The sequence below is a fragment of the Columba livia genome, unplaced genomic scaffold (genome assembly GCF_036013475.1).
Source record: "Columba livia isolate bColLiv1 breed racing homer unplaced genomic scaffold, bColLiv1.pat.W.v2 Scaffold_299, whole genome shotgun sequence".
Taxonomy (NCBI): domain Eukaryota; kingdom Metazoa; phylum Chordata; class Aves; order Columbiformes; family Columbidae; genus Columba; species Columba livia.
The window spans coordinates 111,573-135,695 of record NW_027043336.1 but is presented as its reverse complement, the minus strand read 5'-3'; the positions used below and the strand labels follow the sequence as shown (position 1 = coordinate 135,695).

General features: G+C 54.1%; 2 protein-coding genes across 2 annotated transcripts; both read right to left on the bottom strand.

The window, feature by feature from the left end:
• Nucleotides 1–362: 362 nt before the first annotated feature.
• Nucleotides 363–1,391, bottom strand: LOC102092416 (olfactory receptor 14J1). The gene has a single exon (XM_005505354.4). The coding sequence runs from the start codon at nt 1,389–1,391 to the stop codon at nt 429–431; it is 963 nt and encodes a 320-aa protein (XP_005505411.3). The 3' UTR covers nt 363–428.
• Nucleotides 1,392–22,187: 20,796 nt separating this feature from the next.
• On the bottom strand, nt 22,188–22,934 carry LOC135578063 (olfactory receptor 14J1-like). Its single transcript, XM_065048252.1, has one exon. It carries the CDS (start codon nt 22,932–22,934, stop codon nt 22,188–22,190), a length of 747 nt encoding a protein of 248 aa, XP_064904324.1.
• Between the last annotated feature and the right edge of the window lie 1,189 nt (nt 22,935–24,123).

Sequence of the window (24,123 nt, the reverse complement as noted above, 5' to 3'; positions counted from 1 at the left end):
AGAAGGTCAGTGGGGAAGTAGAAGGAGAGAACTTAGGGAAGAACAAGGCTGGTTCTCCCTGGCAGAGCTACTGTGCTGGGATCTTTTTCCCTTCACCTCTGCACACAGGCACTTTGAACTCAGCTTCACAAAGGTCTCAGAGGAAAGATGCCTGAGAAACCATTCCATGCAGGGTCCTTTATTTTGTTTAAATACACAGAGAGCACAGACTGTTGTTTACACAGTATATTATAATTCAAACTATAAAGGTCAATGGGGAATTAGAAGTGAGATGAAAAATGACATTTCTTTGTAGGTAATATTATCACGGCTAAAAAAAACCAAAATCAAACAAACCTCTCTTCAGTGACCAAAAAAAAAAACGGAAAAAAAAAAAATCAAGAGATAAGAAATATACAAAAAAGAAGCTGGGCGTGTCATGAGTTATATCATGAGTGATGTGTGGAAGATGGACAGTTTATTGCTTTTGAAAAGCATCTATCTACAAGTTTCCTCAGGGCATCCTTTAGCTCCTGGTTCCTCATACTGTAGATGAGGGGGTTCATGGCTGGAGGCACCACTGAGTACAGAAATGACACTGCCAGGTCCAGGGATGGGAAGGAGATGGAGGGGGGTTTCAGGTAGGCAAACATGGCAGTGCTGACAAACAGGGAGACCACGGCCAGGTGAGGGAGGCAGGTGGAAAAGGCTTTGTGCCGTCCCTGCTCAGAGGGGATCCTCAGCACGGCCCTGAAGATCTGCACATAGGACAGCATGATGAGAACAAAACACACAAATACTGCTAAGAGACTAATAACAATAACCCCAAACTCACTGAGGTAGGAGTGTGAGCAGGAGAGCTTGAGGATCTGGAGGCTTTCACAGAAGAACTGGTCCACAACATTGCCATAGCAGAGTGATAGTGAAAATGTACTGGCCATGTGCAGCAGAGCATGGAGAAACCCACTGGTCCAGGCAGCTGCTGCCATGTGGACACAAGCTCTGCTGCCCAGGAGGGTCCCGTAGTGCAGGGGTTTGCAGATGGCAACGTAGCGGTCGTACGACATGATGGTGAGAAGATAAAACTCTGCTGAAATGAAAAAGACAAAGAGAAAGACCTGGGCAGCACATCCTGTATATGAAATGGCCCTGGTTTCCCACAAAGAATTGACCATGGATTTGGGAACAGTGGTGGAGATGCAGCCCAGGTCGAGAAGGGCGAGGTTGAGCAGGAAGAAGTACATGGGGGTGTGGAGGTGCTGGTCCCAGGCTATGGTGGTGATGATGAGGCCGTTGCCCAGGAGGGCAGCCAGGTAGATGCCCAGGAAGAGCCAGAAGTGCAAGAGCTGCAGCTCCCGTGTGTCTGAGAATGCCAGGAGGAGGAACTGGGTGATGGAGCTGCTGTTGGACATCTGCCCCTGGGCACAGGGACCTGTTCACAGAGGTAAAGACAGTGACAGATCAGGGTACAATTTGTCTGAGCAAAACCTGTGCTATTTCTCACAGACCTCCTGTTCCCCAACTCACTCTCCAGTTTCAGGAAGGCTTTTGGCAGGTCCTTGTCATGAGCTTTGATGGATGCTGGCTGAGGGTGCCCCAGGGAGCAGGGGGTCTGCTGTGGGCTCTGCAAGACTCAGTCCTGCCCTACAACAATACAACAAAAGGCACATAGGAACATGGGCTGATCTCAGATTAAATCACTTTTGATGTCAAAGTGGTTTTCAGCATTGTCACTCCCACTTCACCTGACTGCAGAACAGAGCTGTGAGGATTTTTTATTGTGTCTTCTGTTCTCATTTCCCCACCACCCATGAGTAATGCTTTTAAGGCAGAAACCTTTGGCATTTCTGCTGTTCTCATAGAGAAACCTCGTGGGACTTGCAAGGAAATGGGACTGTCCCTTAGTGCAGGGTGAGAAGGTCTGGTCTGTCCATCAGTCCTGGTCTCAGCTGCCCTGTTCTGGCAGCTCTTTGAGCGAGAGGACAGAGGACAGTCACCCCTGGATGTTCCTCTTAGAAGAAACTGCACCCTGCTGAGAGCAGAGGAGCCCAGTTTCCAAGTGCAGATCTCCAATGTCCTCACCCTGTCTCCAGACTCCCTTTCCATCCAAGGACACTGAGACCTCATTCCAGTTTCCCAAATGCAGCCATACAGTGATATTTCTGTGGCCTTAGTGTCTCCACAGCTTCTGCACTGTGTTCCCTGGTGTTGAAACAACTACAATGGAAAGCTGTGTCCCTTTGGATGTCCTGCACATGGGGTGCCTGGAGTGAGAATCAGCTTTTTCCCCACCCACGAACCCTGTGGGGTCCAGAGCCCCACAGGAAAGGAGGTGGCCCAGTCACTTTCCTCCCATGGACACATCCGCATGGGAGGACCCACAAGGTGAGTGTCTGAGATTCAGCTGGAAGCCCCATCCCCAGAGAGTCTCCGAACAACAGCAGCAGTGTGGGCAGGTGGAGAAAAAAGAGAAATAGCACGTTGCTTCTGCCAAGGAAGGCAAGGGCAGAGGGGGACAGAAGGACATGCAGGACAGTCTCCTTTGCTGAGGGTTTGGCTGCTGGTGACTCATGACATGGACCCTGTGGTCTTGATGGCAGAGGCTCTGCTGGGTGGGAGAGATGACCAGGGGTTGCTCCAGGGAAGGCATCTGAACTGCAGGGATGGCAGGGAGCTGCCCAAAACCCCCTCCAAGGGCATTTCTGGTAGCAGCTCCCTGTTCTTCCCTGCCCATGTCTCTGCTGCGGAAGCTGTCCCTGCCAAGAGCTGCTTCTTTGTCCCCAGGACTCCTTTCTGTCAGGGCTCACAGACCCCATCCTACCTGCTGTGTGCTCGGCTCTGCCCTGCAGACAAATCTTGGGAACAGGACACTGCACAAGGGCATGTCAGCGTTTGGAAGTCCTATAGAACATCTCAGATAAGCCCAAGGACACCACAAAAATTATGTTTGTATGCTAAGGTGAGTGAAAGGACTTGATAGCTTCTTCGCTGAGCTACAGCTCTCCCAGTGCAATGTTCCAGGAGTCACAGTCCCATGTACAAACCTGACAACTGCATCACCATGCAACCTGCCAACTTGTCGTGGCAGCAAACTGGATGCACAGACTCCAGAAAGTGCCTTCCCCCTTCAGGTAGCCCCTACTTTAACCTTCCTTTTGAAAAGCCCCCTCAGAAACACCCTGCTCTCAAGCATGTTCTTCTCCACACTGCAGAAACTGTGAGAACTGTCCTGCCATATCCTATCAGCCATGGAATGTACCAGCTTTATGTGACCACTCTGGCAACCCCATCTGCAGAGCTCTGCAGCCACGGACTTACCATGTCAAGAGCTGTGCAGACTTTGCTTCCAGTGAGCTCTCAGTATCTTCCAAATCCAGACCACCTTTTAATTCTTATTTTCCCGCTGCTCTGCCCTCGGTGCTGCAGGCAGAGCCCTCAGCCCTGCTGCGTGTGCAGAGGAGCTGCTCCTGGGCAGAGCTGTCTCTCTGCAGCGCTGCCGCTGCCATGAGCTCCCTGTGTCCCAGGAGTCCAGCCCAGCTCAGCAGCACAGGAGCAGCCCTTGATGTCCCTTGCTCTGTCCCCTCTGGGCTCCTCCAGGTGTCCCTGGGGATCCTGCCGTGAAACAGGCTGAAGGAACCACTGATGCTCCCTCCCTCACCTGGGGAACCACACTTATTTACAGTTGTGTCATTTCTCCCATCCGAATTATACTGACTTCCAGAAATCATCTTTTCACTGTCCCACCATTAGTCAGGACACCCTGAAAGGGTCAGGGAGGGATCTCCTTTACTGCAGCTAAGGGAAGGGATCCAGCTTAGTAAATTGCAGCATCTCATCCTGGGTTTATACTCCTGGGGCTAGAAGGGGACTAAGTTCCCTCCCATGCTTATGTTAAGGAAAGTTTTTCTCCCTAGGTTTCCTGAAGCAGAGACTCAGACATGAATTCCAGAAATTCTTCTTAAATAAGGTACAATGTAGAGAGCAGCTCAATATGGGACCTCCAGAAGGGGGACCCCAAGCAAAGGAAACCCTGAGCGGTTATACCCTTGCAATCCAAGATTCCTACTCCTCACACAGCAATTTGGGCTAATTGTAGAATTAGAGTCTGAGGTCTTCCTGTTCTTCATTGTGATACCACAAATCCGTGAATTAAATAAACTTCTAAAACCAAAATTTGTGGTTTTAAAAGCAAGCATCCTTTATTGATGCTCCGCTAACCCCAGGCACAGGTGATATCCATCCAGATCATACATATTCATTATATTTCCAATAAATCCTTCACATATGCAATACAATCCGTTGTTATTTGGCTTGTAACCTGCTTGTGCTGGTGTCACCACCTTATCTTCTGAGAGCATTGTCTCCTACCCTTCTCCTGCTTATCTTAACAAATACCATTGTTGTAACTTAATGACTAATAAGTGCCTAACACCTAACATCAGTGACCCTTATTAATTTAGCAAGTTCCTAAAATCTATTACACTTATTCGTATAGATTTATTTTATTACTAATTGCTGATTTTAGGTATCAGTTGGATCTCTTCATTATTGCCAGGCAGGTCATTTCTTATCTCTGAGGGTAGCTGTTTGTTTTTTCACTGACCAGACTAAAAATCAACCTAAATTCTGTCCTTCAGTTGCTATTTTGCACCTGCAGCTGGGAAGTAAAATATGTCCTTGGAAATAACCAAAACATTTTTCAGTTTTTGTCTCCTTTAGATGCGCCCTTCCATTCCTTTACCCATCTCTAGGGATGCAGTTCCTGCTGGCGATCAAAAGCTCCTTTATCTTCTAGCTTGAACAAACTCTGAGGGCCTTCTAGGCAGTTTGCAAGTTCACAGCTTGTGGCCTAAGTCAAATTAGTTACTTATGCTAAGCAAGTTATGCTCAACAAGTTCTATACAAGCAATTTCTAAATAAGTTCTGTAATAAGCTGTATACCAAATAACTTAGAAAGCTAAGGCAGTCTATTTCCTAACACCTGCTACAAACCCACAGGAGGTGGGAATCCTCTTCCTTCAATCTGGGGGTGTCCAAAAATACCCTTGTATGAGCTCCAAGTTAAACAATAGAGATGGAGGGCAGTAGTGAGTTGTTCAGAAGCAAACACCTGGTGATACATGAGTTCCAGAGGTGGTCCAAGATACATGGAGCTGGCTGCAGTGTCTAGTGGAGCAATGCAGAGAGACAGGGCAGCATCTGGGTGCATCTTCTTGGAGGCTGGTGGGGAAGTCCATTGGCCAGGTGAAATGACAGCAGATGCCCACTTTCAGGGTAATAGTTTATTTCCATTAATTATTTTTCAGAGCAGACTGAAGAGGTATTTAGCTGAGCAAATGGAGTCTTGTACCATAAGGAGAGCTCAGCCTCTCTCGTTCTCTTCACCACCAGCTGTGTTTTCTACATCTCCTTTGAGTATGATGGCAGTTGTCTCACCTACCTCCTTCCACTGCCAAACCTGACTCAGGGTTTCTGGATTTCGATTTGATGTCCAAATACAGGCCTGTAGTGCTATGGAGGTGCCAGGGCTCTCCAGAACAACTGCATGTAGCTGACAACACAGGTCCTGCAGAGAAACTCTGTCCCCATTCAGACCAGTTGTGTGACAGGCAACACTCAGGGCATCCCAGACAGATTCAGTGCCTTTGGGCCAGTGACTGAGACACACCACTGCAGGGGTGTAAGGTGTGTCCCACCTCTACCCAGTAGATGCTGGGCAGGGCATGAATGCAAAACACCTCACACCAGGGTGACCACTCACATACATTCCCTCTTAAAATCTACTGGTTCCTCTCTCCCACATCATTTAACCATCCCCTTGATCATACAATCTTGTATCAGGCCCCACTGTGCCTGTAGAGCACCCAAGGACATTTTCAAAATCATCTGTTCCTTCCCAAGATCAGCTTCACCTTCACCACAGACCCTCAGGGCTGCCGAGACACAACAGACAGCAAACCCCTCTCTGGCTCAGACTGTGCAGCCCAGATCTGTTTCTCTCTGGCCTTGGGGAGATCAGGGTTTGCTCTCTTTGTGGGCACCTCATTTCTTCTGCCCTTCAGTCCAGCATGAGTCTGCTCTGAAGAAAAGTCTGTTACTCACGAAGAAGGAAGAGCTGGTCATGGATGTGAAAAGCAGCATCAGTCTCGGGTGTTGTGACCGTGAAAGAGGAGGGTCTGACCTCCCAGGGGGAAAGAGATCAGCAGACTGCTGTGTTGGGTTTGCACAGCAAGGTTTCAGCAGGGGGGGGGCTACAAGGGTGGCTTCTGTGAGAAGCTGCTAGAAGATTCCCCTGTGTCTGACAGAACTATAGCAAATCATCTCCAAGACAGATCCACTGCTGGCCAAGGGCAAGCCCATCAGCAACAATGGTGGAAGCGCTTCTGTGATAACCTATTTAAGAAGGGGAAAAAAACCCAAAACATGCTGTGGAACAGCAGCCACTGAGAGAAGTGAGAATATGTCAAAGCAACAACTCTGCAGACACCAAGGTCAGTGAAGGAGGAAGAGGATAAGATGCCCCAGGCGCTGGAGCAGAGATTCTCCTGCAGCCCGTGGTGCAGACCATGGTAAGGCTGGCTGTCTCCTGCAGCCCATTGAGATCCATGGTGGAGCAGAGATCTACCTGCAGCCCATGGAAGATGCCACATCGGAGCAGGTGGAACCCCACTTCACCCAAGGAGGCTGTGACTTTGTGGGAAGCCCACACTGGAGCAGGCTTCCAGCAGGAGCTGTGAATCACAGAGTGTTAAGGATTGGAGGAGAAAAGCCCACACTGGAGCAGGATTGCTGGCAGGACTTGCAACGCTGTGGGGCACCCACACTGGAGCAGTTCATTAAGAGTTGCAGCCCGTGGGAAAGACTCCTGTTGGAGAAGATTGTGGAAGACCGTCTCTCCCATGGGTGGGATCCCATGATGGAGTAGGGGAAGAGTGCAAGGAGTCCTTCCCCTAAGGAGGAAGGAGCATCAGAAACAATGCTAATGAACTGATTTCAACACCATTTCCTTTCCCCCTGCACCACTGGAGGGGAGGAGGCAGAGAAAATTGGGAGTAAAGTTAAGCTCTGGAAGAAGTAAGAGGTAGAGGGAAGGTGTTTTAAGATTTGGGTTTGATTCTCATTACCCTGTTCTGATTTCACTGGCAATAAACTAAATTAATTTCCTTGAGTCGAGTCTCTTTTGCCTGTGATGGTGATTGGTGAGTGATCTCGCTGTCCTTATCTCAACCCACAAGCCTTTTAATTTATTTTCTCTCCCCTGACCAGCTGAGAAGGGGGAGTGATAGAACAGCTTTGGTGGGCACCTGGAGATCATCCACAGTCAAGCCACCACAACCGCAGATGCAACCTTTGGCCCATTATTGGAACTCTTAGTGGGGATCCCATGCTAATGGGAAGAGCAGCAGAGCTCAGTAGAACTGGTCTTCAAGGTCAGTGTCTTTTAAGTATGAGACTGTCCATAGCAACACTCACGAGAACAAGCAGACATCTTGCGGAGCCGGCTGACATGGCGTGGCCGTTACCACGGTGACGCGGGAGATTTAAAAGCGGCTGTAACTCGAGACAAGCACTCAGTTCCTCGGATCAGCTGACTGAAGCCAGCTTGGCCGGAGCCGGGAGCGAAATCTCGAAGCTACAGAGGTAGGAGAAGGTAAAGAGAGGGGTTTCTGGTCGTGTTTTCGATTCCGCTACCCGGGAGTCCCCAGCAGCCCTTGCGGAACCGGCTGACGTGGCGCGGCCGTTACCACAGCGACGGGGGTCACACCCCTCCCTCTTGCTTTGAAAAAGCCTCCGGGAGCCCACCAGGTGCTGGGAGGTGAACGTGCTTGTGAGGCGGGTGAGCACCACCCACACGGTGCTGCAGCAGCGACTGGGGCTGCTCGTGCAGTAGGGCTCAGAGGTTCTGTCACTCCTCACTGTTAGACCTCTCACTTGTTGCTGGTGACACAGACTGGGGTGTGGCAGGGCAAGTAGACTGGACACAACTAGTTCTTGTAGGTGAGTTTGCCCAGGGTTTCATTTTGTTTTCTTGTCCCCAATTTAGCTAAGGGTAGCAATGGTTTCTAGAAAAAGGAAAGCTGTTGCTGCCATTAATACAAAGAGTGTGTCTACACAGACACTACCTGCCAAGAAGGATGCAGCCACCCAGGCTTCTGGCTGCGCAGAGTGTCTGTGCCTGGCATTAGTATCGGAGAATGGTATGCGAGGCACCTGTGTACGATGTGACCAGGTGAATGACTTACTGTGCCTAGTGGCAGAGCTTAAGGAAGAGGTGGAGAGACTAAGGAGCATTAGGGAGAGTGAAGAAGAAATAGACTGGTGGGGTCAGGCTCTTTTGACTCCTAAGGGTGTGCAACAGGAGATGGCAAAGCCTTGTCCCTCCTGCCATAAGGCGGATACAGCAGATCTAATTGATGGGGGGGAATGGAAACAGGTCCCTGATCGGAGAGGTAAAAGAACCCTCTCTCGAACCCCATTACCACCCTTGGTGCCCCTAACAAATAGATATGAGGCCCTGGACCCTGAAAATCAGGCAGAGGACAGCCAAGAAGATCCACCTGGAGAGCCCCCTGGATGGACCTCATCAACAAAAAGAATCACAACTGCAGCTGTAAGAGGAAAAAAAAAAAAGAAGAGTGGTAGTAGTTGGCGACTCTCTTCTGAGGGGAACAGAGGGCCCTATATGTCGCCCAGACCCATCCCACAGGGAGGTCTGCTGCCTTCCTGGGGCCAGGGTGAGGGACATTAATAGAAGACTTCCCGAGCTGATTCAGCCCTCAGACTACTATCCCCTGTTAGTAGTCCAAGCTGGCAGCGAGGACATCAACAGAAGAAGTATCAAGATAATTAAAAAGGACTTTAAAGCACTGGGTCAGTCAGTTCATGGGACGGGAGCACAAGTGATATTTGCCTCAGTTCCTGTGCTAGCTGGGATGGATGAGGAACTAAATAAAGAGAGGAGCAGAAAAGCCCATCTCATCAACAGGTGGCTTAAGGATTGGTGTCACCGTCAAAATTTTGGGTTTTTTGACCATGGGCCAAGCTCCGTGGTACCCAGTCTCCTCAAATCAGATGGGTTTCATCGTTCTAGGGAGAGCAAGAGGACTATAGCCCATAAGTTGGCAGGGCTGATCAGGAGGGCTTTAAACTAGGTTTGAAGGGGGAAGGGATTGAAACTGGGTTCTCCAAAGATCAGCGTAAGGATGGAAAGCCCGAATTAAGAGGGAAATCAGCAGCCTGCTTGAAGTGCATGTACACTAATGCATGCAGTATGGGCAACAAACAAGAGGAGCTGGAAGCCATCGTGCAGCAGGAAAGCTATGACATAGTTGCCATCACAGAGACATGGTGGGACGACTCATATGACTGCAGTGCTGCTATGTGTGGTTACAAGCTCTTCAGAAAAGATAGGCAGGGTAGGAGAGGTGGAGGGGTGGCTTTATATGTTAGAGAGTCACTCGGCTCTGTTAAACTTGAGGTCAGCAGTGACAAGGCTGAGTGCCTGTGGACCAGAATCAGGGGGAAGTCCAACAAGGCTGACATCCTCGTGGGTGTCTGCTATAGACCACCCAACCAGGACGATGAAGGAGATGAATTATTCTACAAGCAGCTGGCAGATGTCTCAAAATCAACAGCCCTTGTTCTTGTGGGTGACTTTAACCTGCCGGATATCTGCTGGGAGCTCAATACTGCACAGAAGAGGCAGTCTAGGAAGTTCCTAGAGTGTATAGAGGACAATTTCCTTCATCAGCTGGTAAATGAGCCCACCAGGGGCAAGACCCCGCTAGACCTACTGTTTACAAACAGAGAAGGGCTGGTGGGAGATGTAGTGGCTGGAGGCTGCCTGGGGCATAGCGACCATGAAATAATAGAATTTTCAATACTCAGAGATGCAGGGAGATCCATTAACAAAACCTCTACGCTGGACTTCCGCAGGGCAGATTTTTGCCTATTCAGAAATCTAGTTCAGAGAATACCCTGGGAAACAATGCTTAAAAACAAGGGGGCCCAGGAGGGTTGGACATGCTTCAAGCAGGGGGTTTTGAGTGCACAGGAACAGGCTATACCAGTGTGCCGAAAGGCTTGCCGGCGGGGAAGACAACCGGCTTGGCTAAACAGGGAGATTCTGAATGAAATCAGAAATAAAAAGAGACTTTACCGACTGTGGAAAAAAGGGCTGGCTACTTATGAAGAATTTATGGAAATAGCTAGATCATGCAGAAAAAAAATCAGGGAAACAAAAGTGCAATTTGAAGTTAACTGGGCCAATTCTGTCAGGGATAATAAAAAGTCCTTCTTCAAATATGTTAATAACAAAAGGAGGGGCAAGGAAAACCTCCATTCTCTGTTGGACTCTGAAGGAAATATAGTTAACAAAGATGAGGAGAAAGCTGAGGTACTTAATACCTACTTTGCCTCAGTTTTTACCAGTAAGACAGGTGGCCCTCAGGACAACTCATCTCTGGAGGTGGTTGGCAGAGATAGAAAGCCAAATAGGCCCCTTGTATTCCAGGAGGAAACAGTTGGTGATTTACTGAGCCATCTGGATCCTCACAAGTCTATGGGACCAGATGGGATCCATCCTAGGGTGATGAGGGAGCTAGCAGAAGAACTTGCCAAGCCGCTCTCCATCATCTTCCAACAGTCCTGGCTCACTGGGGAGGTGCCATATGATTGGAAATTGGCCAATGTTACCCCAGTCCACAAAAAGGGCTGCAGGGCTGACCCTGGCAACTCCAGGCCTGTCAGCCTGACCTCGGTGCCTGGCAGGGTTATGGAGCAGATCATCCTGAATGGAATCACACAGCACCTTCAGGATGGACAAGGGATCAGACCCAGCCAGCATGGGTTTAGGAGGGGCAGGTCCTGTCTGACCAGCCTGATCTGCTTTTATGATCAGGTGACTCACCTGGTGGATGAGGGGAAAGCCGTGGATGTGGTCTATCTGCACTTCAGCAAGGCCTTTGACACTGTCTCCCATAATATACTCTTGCAAAAGCTGGTAGCCCATGGCTTGGACCAGTGTACTCTACGCTGGGTTAAGAACTGGCTGGAGGGCCGGGCCCAGAGGGTGCTGGTGAATGGGGCTGCATCCAGCTGGCGGCCAGTCACTAGTGGTGTCCCCAGGGGTCAGTGTTGGGTCCAGTCCTGTTTAACATCTTCATTGATGATTTAGATGAGGGGATTGAGACCATCATCAGCAAATTTGCTGATGACACCAAGTTGGGAGGGAGTGTCGACCTGCTGGAAGGCAGGAGGGCTCTGCAGAGGGATCTGGAGAGACTGGAAAAATGGGCTGATTCCAATGGGATGAAGTTCAATAAGGCCAAGTGCCGGCTCCTGCACTTTGGTCACAACAACCCCCTGCAGCGCTCCAGGCTGGGCACAGAGTGGCTGGAGAGCAGTCAGACAGAAAGGGACCTGGGGGGACTAATGGACAGGAAGCTCAACATGAGCCAACAGTGTGCCCAGGTGGCCAAGAAGGCCAATGGTGTCCTGTCCTGTATCCAAACTGGCGTGGTCAGCAGGACAAGGGCAGTGATCCTTCCTCTGTGCTCCGCATTGTGGAGGCCACACCTGGAGTGTTGTGTTCAGTTCTGGGCCCCTCAGCTCAGGAAAGAGATTGAAGTGCTGGAGCGGGTCCAGAGAAGAGCAACAAGACTGGGGAAGGGACTTGAACACAAGCCCTATGGGGAGAGGCTGAGGGAGCTGGGCTTGGTTAGTCTGGAGAAGAGGAGGCTTAGAGGTGAGCTCAGCACTCTCTAGAACTACCTGAAGGGCAGTTCTAGCCAGGTGGGGATTGGGCTCTTCTCCAGGCAGTCAGCAATAGGACAAGGGGCCATGGGCTTCAACTCTGCCAGGGGAAATTGAGGCTGGATATTAGAAAGAAATTCTTTACAGAGAGAGTGGTCAGGCATTGGAATGGCTGCCCAGGGAGGTGCTGGACTCACCGACCCTGGAGGTTCTTAAACTGAGATTGGACATGGCACTTAGTGCCATGATCTAGTAAACGGACTGGAGTTGGACCGAGGGTTGGACTGGATGATCTCTGAGGTCTTTTCCAACCCAGTCGATTCTGTGATTCTGTGATTCTATTTGTAGTTGCTTTTGGTAGATATGAGCAGCACTTTACAGCTTAAAATTGTAGCAAATACAGTTTACCAAGCAACATGAAACAAAGAGTATATTAAAAATCATACAACCTTACATCCATAAAGAATTGATTATATTTAGTGTGCCTCTACTTAAGGTAAATGATTAATATGAAACTTAAATTGGTCTCATCCACTGAGCTGTGAGTAGTAAAACCATTGCCATACAGCTCACTTATTTAGCAGGGAGAGCTCACAGTGGCTCATCCACGCTGTCGTATTTATAGAATGAAGAGATAGACTCGTAGTCACATTGCACACGGTAAGAAAAGTGTCTGAGACTTGTGCACTCACAAGTTACCGGCATTCAGTTGCTCTTCTGCTTCCCTGTGGGTCTCCTGGCAGGAGTTCTTGGCCTGGGTACGGCTCAGGCCCTTCCCTCCTCCGGAGCCTGGACCAAACTGCTGTGGGTTTGGCCGGGGGTGATTGGGGGATCGAGTGCATCTGCCACCCCTGGCAGCCCAGAGAGAACTGAGCCAGACAACGGGACTCCTTTCCGCAACATCCCCATAGATGGATGCTCCTGGAGCAAGGAGCGTGGCATTGAGTAGGTCTGTGACATCCCCACGATGCACCAGCCGCTGGGGAAATGGAGCGGTGCAGCAGACTGTTCAAGACTGTGCTCAGAGCAATGGGTGCTGGAGCTTTTAGAAACGGATTGAAATTTGAATCAGACAGGTGCCCAGGGCTGAGCTGGCCTGTGCCTCCCAAGGGGACCTCCTGACCCTCCCCACCCAGGCACAGGGTCACAGTGGGGCCCTTTGTGACCTCACTTGGTGACACCCACTGCCCCGCATGTGATCGGTGCAGCTGCGGGCCCAGCCCACACTGTCCGACAGGACGGTGACAGGACAGGGTGCGAGCACGGAGCTGGCGAGAGCCCCGAGCGTAGCCCACGTCTGTCAGAGAACCAGAGAACCTTCTTGGTTGGAAGCGACCCTTAAGATCATCGAGTCCAACCACAGCCCAGCTCTAGCTGCCCCTGGCAGACTCTCTGCTGCCCCCGGCAGACTTGGAGCAAGGAGCTCCTGAGCTCAGCTCACGTCTTTCCCCAACAAGGAGCACACGGGCGCATCCCACACCTTTCACCGCTGCCTCTGGCAACCTGCAGCACCGAGGAGTTTTGCTGAAGCGTCCGCCTTCCCCATCCCTAGTCCTTCCCTTTGTCTGAAAAATGGCAGGGAGACCCCCCATCCGACGCAGGCTGGCCTGGCAGGAGAGACCCCCCAGCCGCCCCCGGGTGGCCTGGCAGGAGGAGGTTGGGGCTGCCCAGGAGGTCACATCTCCACCGCAGCCCAACCAGGTGGATGTGGCACAGCCACCGCAGATCGGTGAGTGAGGGGCCCTGGTTGTCTGGGCAGGGTGGGGCCCAGCGATCACTCCCCGCTCGACACCAGGGTCACGGTTCCCCACACGCTGGCAGGGGGTTCCATGGGTGGTGATTATGCTGCCTGAAGCCCAGGGCTGCTCGGAGCTGGGAGCCGGCCCCAGCACAGCCTCTGCGGGCAGAGGGGACCCAGCTCCTGCTGCAGGGCACGGGCAGCGAGAGGCAGCTGGGCGGGCAGGAGGCAGCCGTGCTGCGGGACGGGGACCTTTCCTGCCCGTCTGAAGCGAGTTCCTCACCCGCTGCACTGGGGGCTTTCCCCGTCCTGCCTGGCTCCAGCATCGCAGCCCATCTGCTGGGCAGCCTGCAGCCCTGACACGCACGGGGAGACTGTGCCGGGGCAGCAGGCACTGGGATGGACATGGGGCAGAGCTCCTTCTGCTCTGTCCTGCCTGCAAACCCTCTCTGCAGCCCTCCCTGCTCTCCTCCTTTATTAGATGCTGGCTGGTTACCTGTCTACCAGTTTGAAAGGAGACGCGTGGACTCCATCGTGTCCTTTGTCAGCAGCCCAGAAAAGGTAACCATGGCCGTTTGGAAGGCGGCTGAGCCGGTGTCTGCTGACAGGGGCTCTGCTGCGGGTGCTGGAGGGTGCTGGCTGGGCAGAGCTGCCTCTCCCATGGCGCTAATTGGCACTGCACCCCCATGCTGTGGTGCCGCTGGCTGTGTGTCCCCATCTCACACTCCCTGTTTGTCTCTCTGTCCCCTGACTGCCAGGACGAGGAACAGAAGATGGAGTTTCTTAAATGCATTGCCATGATCTTCAGAGCCGCAACATACGACGACTTGTCCCAGGGCCTAGATCTCTTCTGCCAGGGATACGAGCTGGCAGAGAATAACAAGGTGAGTGGAAACCCGGCAGCACTGGGGAAGTGGGCAATGCCCCCGGCACCGGCACCCTGTGAGGACAGCGTTGGCAGGGCCGGGGGCTGGTGGCGCTGGGTGCTGGCAGCTGCAGGTCCCATCCCGGCTGTGCTGTGCAGGTGCTGCTGGAAGAGGAGCCCAGGGACCAACTGCCCGCAGTGGTGCAGCGCATTGCCTCATTTGCCATGGCTGAGATGAGGTACCTGCCCATCCTTGCTGGGAACTCCTGCCCCAGAGCCCCCTGTCCACCTGTACGAGACCTCCAGGCACTGCTCCCAGCACCAGTGTCCTACTGGCCCCTCTCTCTTTGTAGCTTCGTGGAGGAGGTGCTGGAAGGCAAAGACATGAGCCACATCCAGGCCTGCTTCTCCAACGTCTTCATGCTTCCTTCAAAAGAGGAAATGAGGGGCCTGAAACCTTACCTCTACTTCATGGTAAGTGCTGGGGGAGCTACAGGAGCCCCGGTCCCTCTGGGCTGCTCTCTGGTCACCCCGTGCTGTGCTATGACCAGAGATCCCAGACAGGCTTTACTTTCTCACTGTTGTCCCTTCCCCCGTTCCTGTGGGCCTGGCCACGTCCAGTGCCATGGGCTGCTCTGCCGCCAGCAGATTATTTGCCCCTGGGTCTCTCCCAGGCGCAGCGAATCAGCACACGAGTCCTCCCTTGCTCCTGGGAGTTCAGATCAGTCTCTTGGGGTGAGAGGGATGGCAGGAAACATGGCCACGACTCGTTGTCTTCCTTGCAGACCATGAAGGCTGTGGACAGCGTGCTTGTGGCATTGGCGCTCAACTCTCCTGCCTCCGAAGTCAATGAGAAGATGCAGGATATCTTCCAGGTCTGGGGTGTATGAAGAGTGGGCTTCACAAGGGCTGTTCCTCACCCTGGGGATGGGGTGTCCACTCTGGAGGTGACAGTCCCACCCCGTGCTGTGCAGAGAGCGCTGCTGGGAGGGTGCCCACCTCCCCGGGGAACCAGGGGCTGCCCGCCAGGCTCTTCTGCAGCACAGTGGCCACAGAGGGTGGCATCTGCCTTCCTGCCTGGCCACAGGGCTGGCCTGGGGCATTTGTCCCAAGCCTGCCAGAGGCCCGAGGGCAGGAATCCTATTACAGGCTTTGTTCCAGATTATAGGAAGCCTTAATGGACTGGGCCAGTGCAACCCTGGACTTGAGCAGTGCTGCTCAAGCTGGAGCGGTGGCTGCTCCCAGGGCTCACCAGCATTTTCTCTCTTCCCAGATGCTCTTGACGTTCACCACCTCTGAGAGGGCATCTGTGCGGGAGAGGGCTGTGGGCAGGATGAGGGTGCTGAGCTTCTTGCTGGCCAACTACTCCTCACTGAAGGTAAGGACCAGGCACTCCCTGCTCTGCCAGGATCCAGATCTGCCCCAGTCCTGTGTTGGCCGGGACTGCCCAAGGAGCACTGAGGGAGCCCAGGTCTGGCAGCGCTGCCCGCATGGGACTGTTCTGGGAGACGGGCTCTGCAGGGCCCTGCAAAGCTCTGACCACCCTCAATCCAGCCCTGGGCACACTCTTGGGTTCAGGGCTTTGGCCCCACATACCCTCAGCCCTTCTGCACTTCCTTTGCCCTTGTCCAGGCTGATCCAAATGAGGACGGAAGTGATTCCTGTGCTGAGATCGAGATGCCAATCCTTGGACAGCTGCTAGGACATCTCCTCCTATTACTGTCATTCAAGGAAGAAGAGACCAGCTGTTTGGCTTTGGACACTCTTTGTTTCCTCTTCCAATTCAAGCGTCAGCAACACTGTAAGAGAAGCTGTGGTGGGATATATCCCTCTGCACAGCCACATCAGCCAGTACCTCTGCTTGTCTTCCTGGGTGTTGTGATGGACCCTTCTCCTGCTTGCTAGAGACAACACCATGTCACCAGCACTGTCCCTCCTCTGCTCCTGCCCCGCAGCACAGCAGCCATGCGAGACGTCTCCCTCATCACTGTTATTCCAGCCATGGGGGACTGAACTGTGGGACTTCATGCAGAGCTCTATGGCCTTGGAGTTTCCAGGGCCAGGAGCATTCGCACACGTACACTGGAGGCGGGTCAGCCTTTCGGTGGCCCCGCTCTCCACCACCTCCTCCCCTGACTGTTGGTCATAACCTCCCTCCTCGGCCATTCCAAGTTCAAAGCTCTTTCCGGTACTCAGGAAGCTGCTGTGTCTTACCAACTGTTGTGTATTTCCCTGCTTTTTAGGTGCGACACTGCCAAAAGAGAATGCACAGCTCCAGGAGGACTGGGAAGACAGGATCACCTCCTTGACCTCTTCGCCCAGTGCTACTCACATTACCAAGGTAATGAGCTCCTATCTTGCTGGCACTCTTGTTGGTGGCATCATCAGGGGACTTGTGAGAGCAAAGGCCTCCACAATCAGGGGGCTGGCAGGGCCTCCCTGTCCCTGCTGAGAGGGTTCCTGCTGTCCCCGAGCAGGGACGATGCGAGGGCTGCTCTCCAGTGTCCCAGCAGCAGCCCCAGTCCTGCTGGCCACCAGCCCTGGTTCACGGCAGGGCCAGCAGCCTGTGCCCAGGACCCCAACCCTCCCCCCTCTCCCCGGGCCTCTCTTCTCATCTTCCCATGCAGTCACTGCCGCCCCTGCTGCCAGCTTTGCTGCGGGCACTGCCGCAGCACCGCCGGGCGTCTCTGCAGGGCTGCTGGCACTGCCCGGCTACGCAGCAGCACCGGGGCACTCGGTGTGACTTGGCTTCACTGCCTCCCTTCCTCCCTTAGCTCTTTGAAGAATACCTCCAGCCTTCTGAGAGGACAGACATGGTCCTGGTGTTCATCGAGGCGATGAGCGACTCCAGCACCTTTGACAAGGACGTGGCCAGAAACATGCTGGGCATGGTCAAGAGAAACTGCGATTTCTGGCTGGTGGATGTAAGTGGCCTTTGGCTGGATTGTCCTGCCCTTCGGCCCTGTCAGGCCTTGTTCCTCCCTCCATCCATCTCTTCCTCTCAAATCCCAGTAAAGTGAAGCCACCTGAAGGCGGCAGGGAGGGATGGGAAGGACAGCTGAGGAAATGGCTGCACTCCAGTGGCAGCACCATCTTCACCTGTGTCTCCTCCAGGTGCCAAAGATCACAAGCTGCATCCACAAAGCCCTGCGGTGCATCAACACGGCACCAGCCCGGCGGAGTGTGATGTCCCTAATTGTCTGGATGGCTGACAAGTGCCCTGGGGAGGTGGTGTCAACGCTGCTGACAATCACACCACCAGGAGACAGGTACTGGCCCCAAAAGCCATGAGGGCTTGTTCCCTGTGGGGAGAGGGGCCCAGAGACGCTCTGGCTGCCAGCGCCAAGGGATCCTGCAGGACACCCCCGAGGAGCAGGACCCTCCATCCCACCACGCTTTCCAGTGCTGGGGGTCAGCCAGGCCCGCAGCAGCCACAGCTGAGCAAGCCAGCCCAGAGCCCCCCACTGCGCTCCTGCCAGCCCCACGGGAGCACCAGCTCAGCCTCTGCTGCTGCCCAGGGCATCCCAAGCGTCCTGCAGCGCGGAGCCGGACACGCTGCTGTGGCCCAGGCTGCCCTGCTGACAGAGCGCTCTCTTGCAGCACTGCCCTGGCACTATGGGAGGTGATGTTCTCCGTGCCCCAGACCCTGCAGAACGTGTTGAAGGAGCTGCTCATCCAACTGCAGGACCGGCACTATAGGGTCTTTTATACACACTGGGTGGACACCGCCATCCTTCGCTTGGCTGTGAGTTACTGGGAGAAGCTCCTGGTGCCCCAGGAGCTGCACGGTGCCAGGAGCCCCAGCAGCTCTGCCGGTCGCTCACTGCTGGCTTGCTTTCAGATACTGGCCAGCAGTGACCTGCAAGATGAGGAGTTTGCTCCAGTGTACCTAGTCATGAGGTTTCTGAGGCAACGAAGACCAGCGGTGCTCTCCCTGTTGCTCAGGGCCATGATGACGCTGTCACAGAGAGGAGAGATGGTGAGTGGGGTGTCGCCAAGGGCAGCCGTGTTGGCAGCCAAGGGCCGGGGCAGTGGGTTCGGGCTTGGCCTTGGCTGGCAGTCAGGCGCTGGGGTGCCTGATCCAAAGGCCCTTCCTGCCATGGTGGGGCCTGGGGGCTGCCTGGGGAGCTCTCCAGGCATCGACTTGATCCCAAGACGGAAACTCTCTTCTTCATACAGGCCAGAAAAATGGAGGTCATGCTGCCAGACCTGATGTGGGTCCTGCAGTACGGCAATAAGGCCATCAAGATGAAGGCTCTGGTCATCTTCAGAAACGTGATGGCTCAGCTGGAGAGGGAGAAGGCCAGTCCCATCGCTGTGCGGCTGGCAGAATTTCTCCTGCCCTTCTTTGATGACGTAAGGCTGATGTATAAGGCTGATGTATAAGGCTGATGTATAAGGCTGAGCCCCGCGGGTGGGCACTGGACAATGACAGCTGCCCTTCAGCCCAGCCACTCAAAGCAGGGGCTTCTCCTTTGCTTTCTCCCCGGGGCTCTTGTGGGATGGTTTCTGCGTTCTGCAGCCCAGCCCAGCTTCTCCCTGCCCGCTGCTCCCACAGCTCCTCCCCACCATGGCTGCTGAGGCTGCTGGGGGTGCTGGCTGGCTGGGAGAGCACTTTGAGGCACAGGCACTGCCTGAGCAAGTCTCATGAGTGGCCTTTCATGGACCCAGGGCCACAGATCTGGCCACAACTGCAGTGTGCACAATGCCGCCCTGGAGCATCTCCCCTCCCATCAGCCATGCAGGAGCTTCTGCTCCCCGTGGGCAGAGAGCTGCTGGTGCTCAGGTCCTACTGTGCTGCTCCCTCCCAGGAACTGAGCCAGCTGAGAAAGATCTCCATCAGCCTCTTCAGAGACCTGATGAAGATGGTGGTGGGGAATGACAACAGAAAGATGAAGAACATGGTGCGACTTGGCCTGCTCCCTCTCTTCTTCCGAATGAGTGACCAAGTGCAGAGCGTGGCCAAGGTACAGATTTAAAGCCGAGCAGCGATGCAGGGAAGAGACCCCTGGGCGTTTGGGCCAGGGCATGTCCCCACTCCCTGAGGGCAGAATCGCCCCAGGAACAAAGCCCAGAGCAGGGGGACACCAGGTCTCCTGCCCCAACCGTGGTGCCATCTCCCAGCTTCTGCTGTTCCGTAGGTTGCCAGGGAAGCCCTCCTCAGTGCAGCAGAGCTCCTCAAGTGGAAACAGCTTGAAGATCTGGTGCAGGCACAGCAGAAATGGAGGATTGGAGAGTGCTTGGTGAGGACAAGCCCCAAGGCCCAGGGCCCAGGCTGGACGGGGCTGCCCCACATGTCTGTGCTGTGGGCTCTGCAGATGTGCCTCCCCTGCTCTGCTGCAGCCCCGAGCTGCATCCTTGTTCCCTGTCCTCAAGAACAGAGCCCCCAAGGACTCTTCTCTGTGTCCCGCTGCCCTCCCCGCACCCCGCAGGAGGGAGGGCTCTCAGCACCCCTGGGACCTCTCGGCCTGTGTCTGTCTCTCAGCCCCACGGGGCTCCTGGCAGGAACACGGGAATGGCCGGAGGGGAAGAGGAACGTGGGTTTCTGGAGGAGAGACTGATCCAGCCAAGTGGGGAGGGACAGTGACGTGCTCACACCCTTGTGCTCTCTCCAGCTGGAGCAGGACAGGAGCAGGGCTGAAGAATACTTGAGTCAGAGCCTGCTGTACCTGGGGGATGCTCAGGCCAGCTTGCGAGAGGCCGCCTTGAGGTTCATCGGTGAGTCACAGCCCCTGGGTCCCTCTTTCGGCAGCCTGGCCCCAGTCCCCGCTGCTGCCCTGGCACAAGGAGCAGCCCTGTGGCTGCCAGAGCCCCGGCTGCCCCGGGCAGGGCCTTGGCCTCCCCTCCCAGCCCTGCCCACGCAGGTGGCCTTGGTGGCCGCCTTGCCCGGTGCCACCATCTCGGCTCCTGCTCTCCCCTGGGCTCAGCCCTGGTGAGGGGAGGGAGCAGGGGCTGATGGAGCTCTGTGCCCAGGGCTGGCTGTGCGGCACCTGAGGGACCCAAGCAAGGAGAGTCTGTCTGAGATCTGCAGAGGTGAGTAGGGAGCGTGGTTGGGAGGGGATGCCTGAGGGTCTCTGCAGACATGGGAGCTCATCTGGGTTCTGCTTCTTTCTGTTGCAGCCATTCAGCCCTTGGAGCAGGACAACGAACCCTCCATCTGCTCCCTGGCAACTCAGACTATTGTCACTGTGTGCTCTTCATGGAAGCAGACAAGATCTCGATGGACCCTGCGAGCCCTGTGCTGCTGGCGCTAAACGAGGTGGAGGAGCAGCTCTTCTTGAGGAAAACAGCTGGATTTTAATAAAGAGCCCTTCTTGAAGTTGGGTTGTATGTCTGCCTTTTCCAAAGATCCCAGAACCTCTCTGAGTGCTCCGGTACTTTTGAGAGCACAGCCCAGGATCATGGGCAAGGGTGACGGAGCAGACAGGAGCACTCGCAATGAGCCATTCCAGCAGCTGAGATGAATCTCACTGAGCCACTGAGGTTTGTTCTTGGAGTCACACACAGAAATGCCAAGTTCTGTCTGCCATCCAAGTCTGAGCTGGCCTTGTGAACTCCTTCTGCACCCAGGGGTGTTCAGAGACAGAATCTTTCCCTGTTGCACATAGAGGCCGTAGCCTTGGTTTCCCTCTGGCCTCCTGTTGCCACTCTCAAAGGACAGGAGGCACCTCAGCCCTGTGGTGTGTCACCCTGCTCTGCACTCATCTGAGATCTCAGGAGGAATGGACACGGGGACCTGAGTTCAAGGAAGCACAACCCAGTGCTGCATTCAGGCTGTTTCCCATAGGATGTTTCTGCCAACATGAAGTGACCTCAAGACACTGTCTGTCCCACAGGCCTTCATGGAATCCCCAGGAACAGCTGATGTTGTTTGTGCTCTCTTGGATACATCCCACCTCACATCCATGATGTGCGTGCTCACGTCTCATCTGCACAATGCAAACATGGATTTCTGACCTGCTCATTCAGTGTCCCTCCATGGAGGGAAGAGCAACCTCTGTGAGTGGGGGAGAGAGGCCAGAGCTAGAAATGGTGGTTAAGAGGGGCAGTTCATGACGATGCCCTGGGGCAGCTTCTGTGGGGTGCCCAGTGCACAGGGGCACAGCCCAGCCCCTGCTCTGCTGGTCCTGCAGGTCTCTGGCAGGAGCCTGGCTGTGAGAGGACACTGCTGTGTGCCAGCCCTGCACACACACACTGTTCACCTGTACACTGGTGTTTCGTCTATGGGACACTTTCTTGGGCATGTTCTTGGGAGAATCTTTGCAAGAAGACCTAAACCTTTATGCACTGCCCTAAGGAGATCACTTTTCTGTATAAAAGTACTGTTGTGAGGCCAGCTCTGTCACAGCAGTGCCCATTGCCTGTCCCTGCCTGCGCTCACAGCACTGACACACAGCAGGACGGTGACCAAGCTGCCAGAACACTCAGGCCTTGCACCAACACCAGGGATGAGAAGGAGAGTGTGGGAGTGGAACCAGAACAGCTCTGGAACAACAAGCGCTGCTGCTCCCTGGCAGGGCTGCCACGATGGACTCTTTTCCCCTCCACCCATGTACACAGGAACCATCCCGGGAGCTCTAAGAATGGGCTTGCAGGAAGGATATAGTGATAAACAAGTCACTAAAGAGCCTTTTATTTTGTTTAGAGACAAGGAGAGCATGGCTTCTCATTTACACAGCCAACAGTTATAAAAGAAAATCCAATAGTGAATTAGAAAGGGGATGACAACATTATCACAATAAGAAAACAACTAATAAAATCAAAAAATCCAGATGACAGGCTGGACCTGTAATTAGTTACAATAAAATGTCTATGTAGAACCAGATGGGCAATTTATTGCTTTAGAAAATACTAGGATATGAGTTTCCAAAGGGCATCCTTGAGCTCCTGGTTCCTCATGCTGTAGATGAGGGGGTTCACTGCTGGAGGCACCACTGAGTACAGAACAGACACCACCAGATCCAGGGATGGGGAGGATATGGAGGGGGGCTTCAGGTGGGCAAACATGATAGTGCTGAGGAACAGGGAGACCACGGCCAGGTGAGGGAGGCAGGTGGAAAAGGCTTTGTGCCGTCCCTGCTCAGAGGGGATCCTCAGCACGGCCCTCAAGATCTGCACATAGGACACCACGATGAACACAAAACACCCAAATGCTACTAATACACCAACCACAAGCAACCCCAGTTCCCTGAGGTAGGAGTGTGAGCAGGAGAGCTTGAGGATCTGGGGGATTTCACAGAAGAACTGGCCCAGGGCATTGCCCTTGCACAGGGGCAGTGAAAATGTATTGGCCGTGTGCAGCAGAGCATTGAGAAACCCAGTGGCCCAGGCAGCTGCTGCCATGTGGACACAAGCTCTGCTGCCCAGGAGGGTCCCGTAGTGCAGGGGTTTGCAGATGGCAACGTAGCGGTCGTACGACATGATGGTGAGTAGACAATAGTCTGCTGTGATCAAGAAGACAAACAAAAAGAGCTGTGTCGCACATCCCAAGTATGAGATGTCCCTGGAATCCCAGAGGGAATTGGCCATGGACTTGGGGAGAATGGTGGAGACGGTGCCCATGTCAAGGAGGGCGAGGTTGAGCAGGAAGAAGTACATGGGGGTGTGGAGGTGCTGGTCCCAGGCTATGGTGGTGATGATGAGGCCGTTGCCCAGGAGGGCAGCCAGGTAGATGCCCAGGAAGAGCCAGAAGTGCAAGAGCTGCAGCTCCCGTGTGTCTGCGAACGGCAGGAGGAGGAACTGGGTGATGGAGCTGCTGTTGGACATTTGCTGCCTGTGGGCATGAGGACCTGTGCAAGGAGGAAAAGATAGTGAAGGTTTAGATGAGACTTCTCTGGGAATAATCAAACCCATTTCCCACAGACCCTCCCACCCTGTCAGACAAAGAGACACTTTTCTTTTTCCAGGAGAATGTCCTTGCTGGAGCCCTCGTCGGTGCTTGATGAGTGTGCAATGAAGAGCAGGGTCTCTGCCCACGGGCTCCTGAGGACTCAGCCTGACCCTGTGTGATCAGGTGGGCAGGGGCCAGTCCTGGGGTTCAGCTTTGTCAGCTGGAACCGCTCCTGGTGCAGAAGGGACTGTCAGCATCTGTACCCCCAGGCCTGTGAAACTGACTTTGAGAGGTTTGGTGTTTCTACAGCTCCTTCTGTCCTCCCACCCTGGGGAGTGTTGTTGGGTGTCAGAAACCCTCAGCATTTCTGCTGCACTCAGGGAGAACAGAGCGAGTCCTGCGAGACCAGAGGATGCCTGTGGGTCAGTGCAGAGTGAGGGCAGCTGCTCTGTCCCTCTGTCTTGCTCCAGCTGCCCTGGGCTGGCACCTTTCTGAGATGGAGCCTGATCACACTCCCATGTTACCCTGAAAAGCCACCAGGCGCTGCTGAGAGCAGAGGGATCCACCTCAGACCATGACAGGTCTCACCCTTCCCTAAGGTCTCATCACCCCACGTTTAGCCCAGGACACACTCAGCTCATTCCCCAGCCCCACAGACTGCATTGCCCACAGCCCACAGGTCAGAGCAAAGCTGGGACACGTGTGCCCATGGACACAGCTGCAGGAAAGGACCCACAAGATCAGGCTGTGACTCTGCAGCTGAAACTGCCATCCCCAGAGAGCCTGACAGCAAGAACAAGATCCCAACAGCAGTGACCCAGAGCAGGGGAGCAAGAAGGAAAATGCGGTGAGGGTGGGTGTGAGAGAGGCCAGGGCAGAGGCAGCCGGGCACTCAGACAGCGTCACCCTTCCCCAGCTGTGCAGCCACCTCCCAGACACCAACACTGCCGGGCAGCT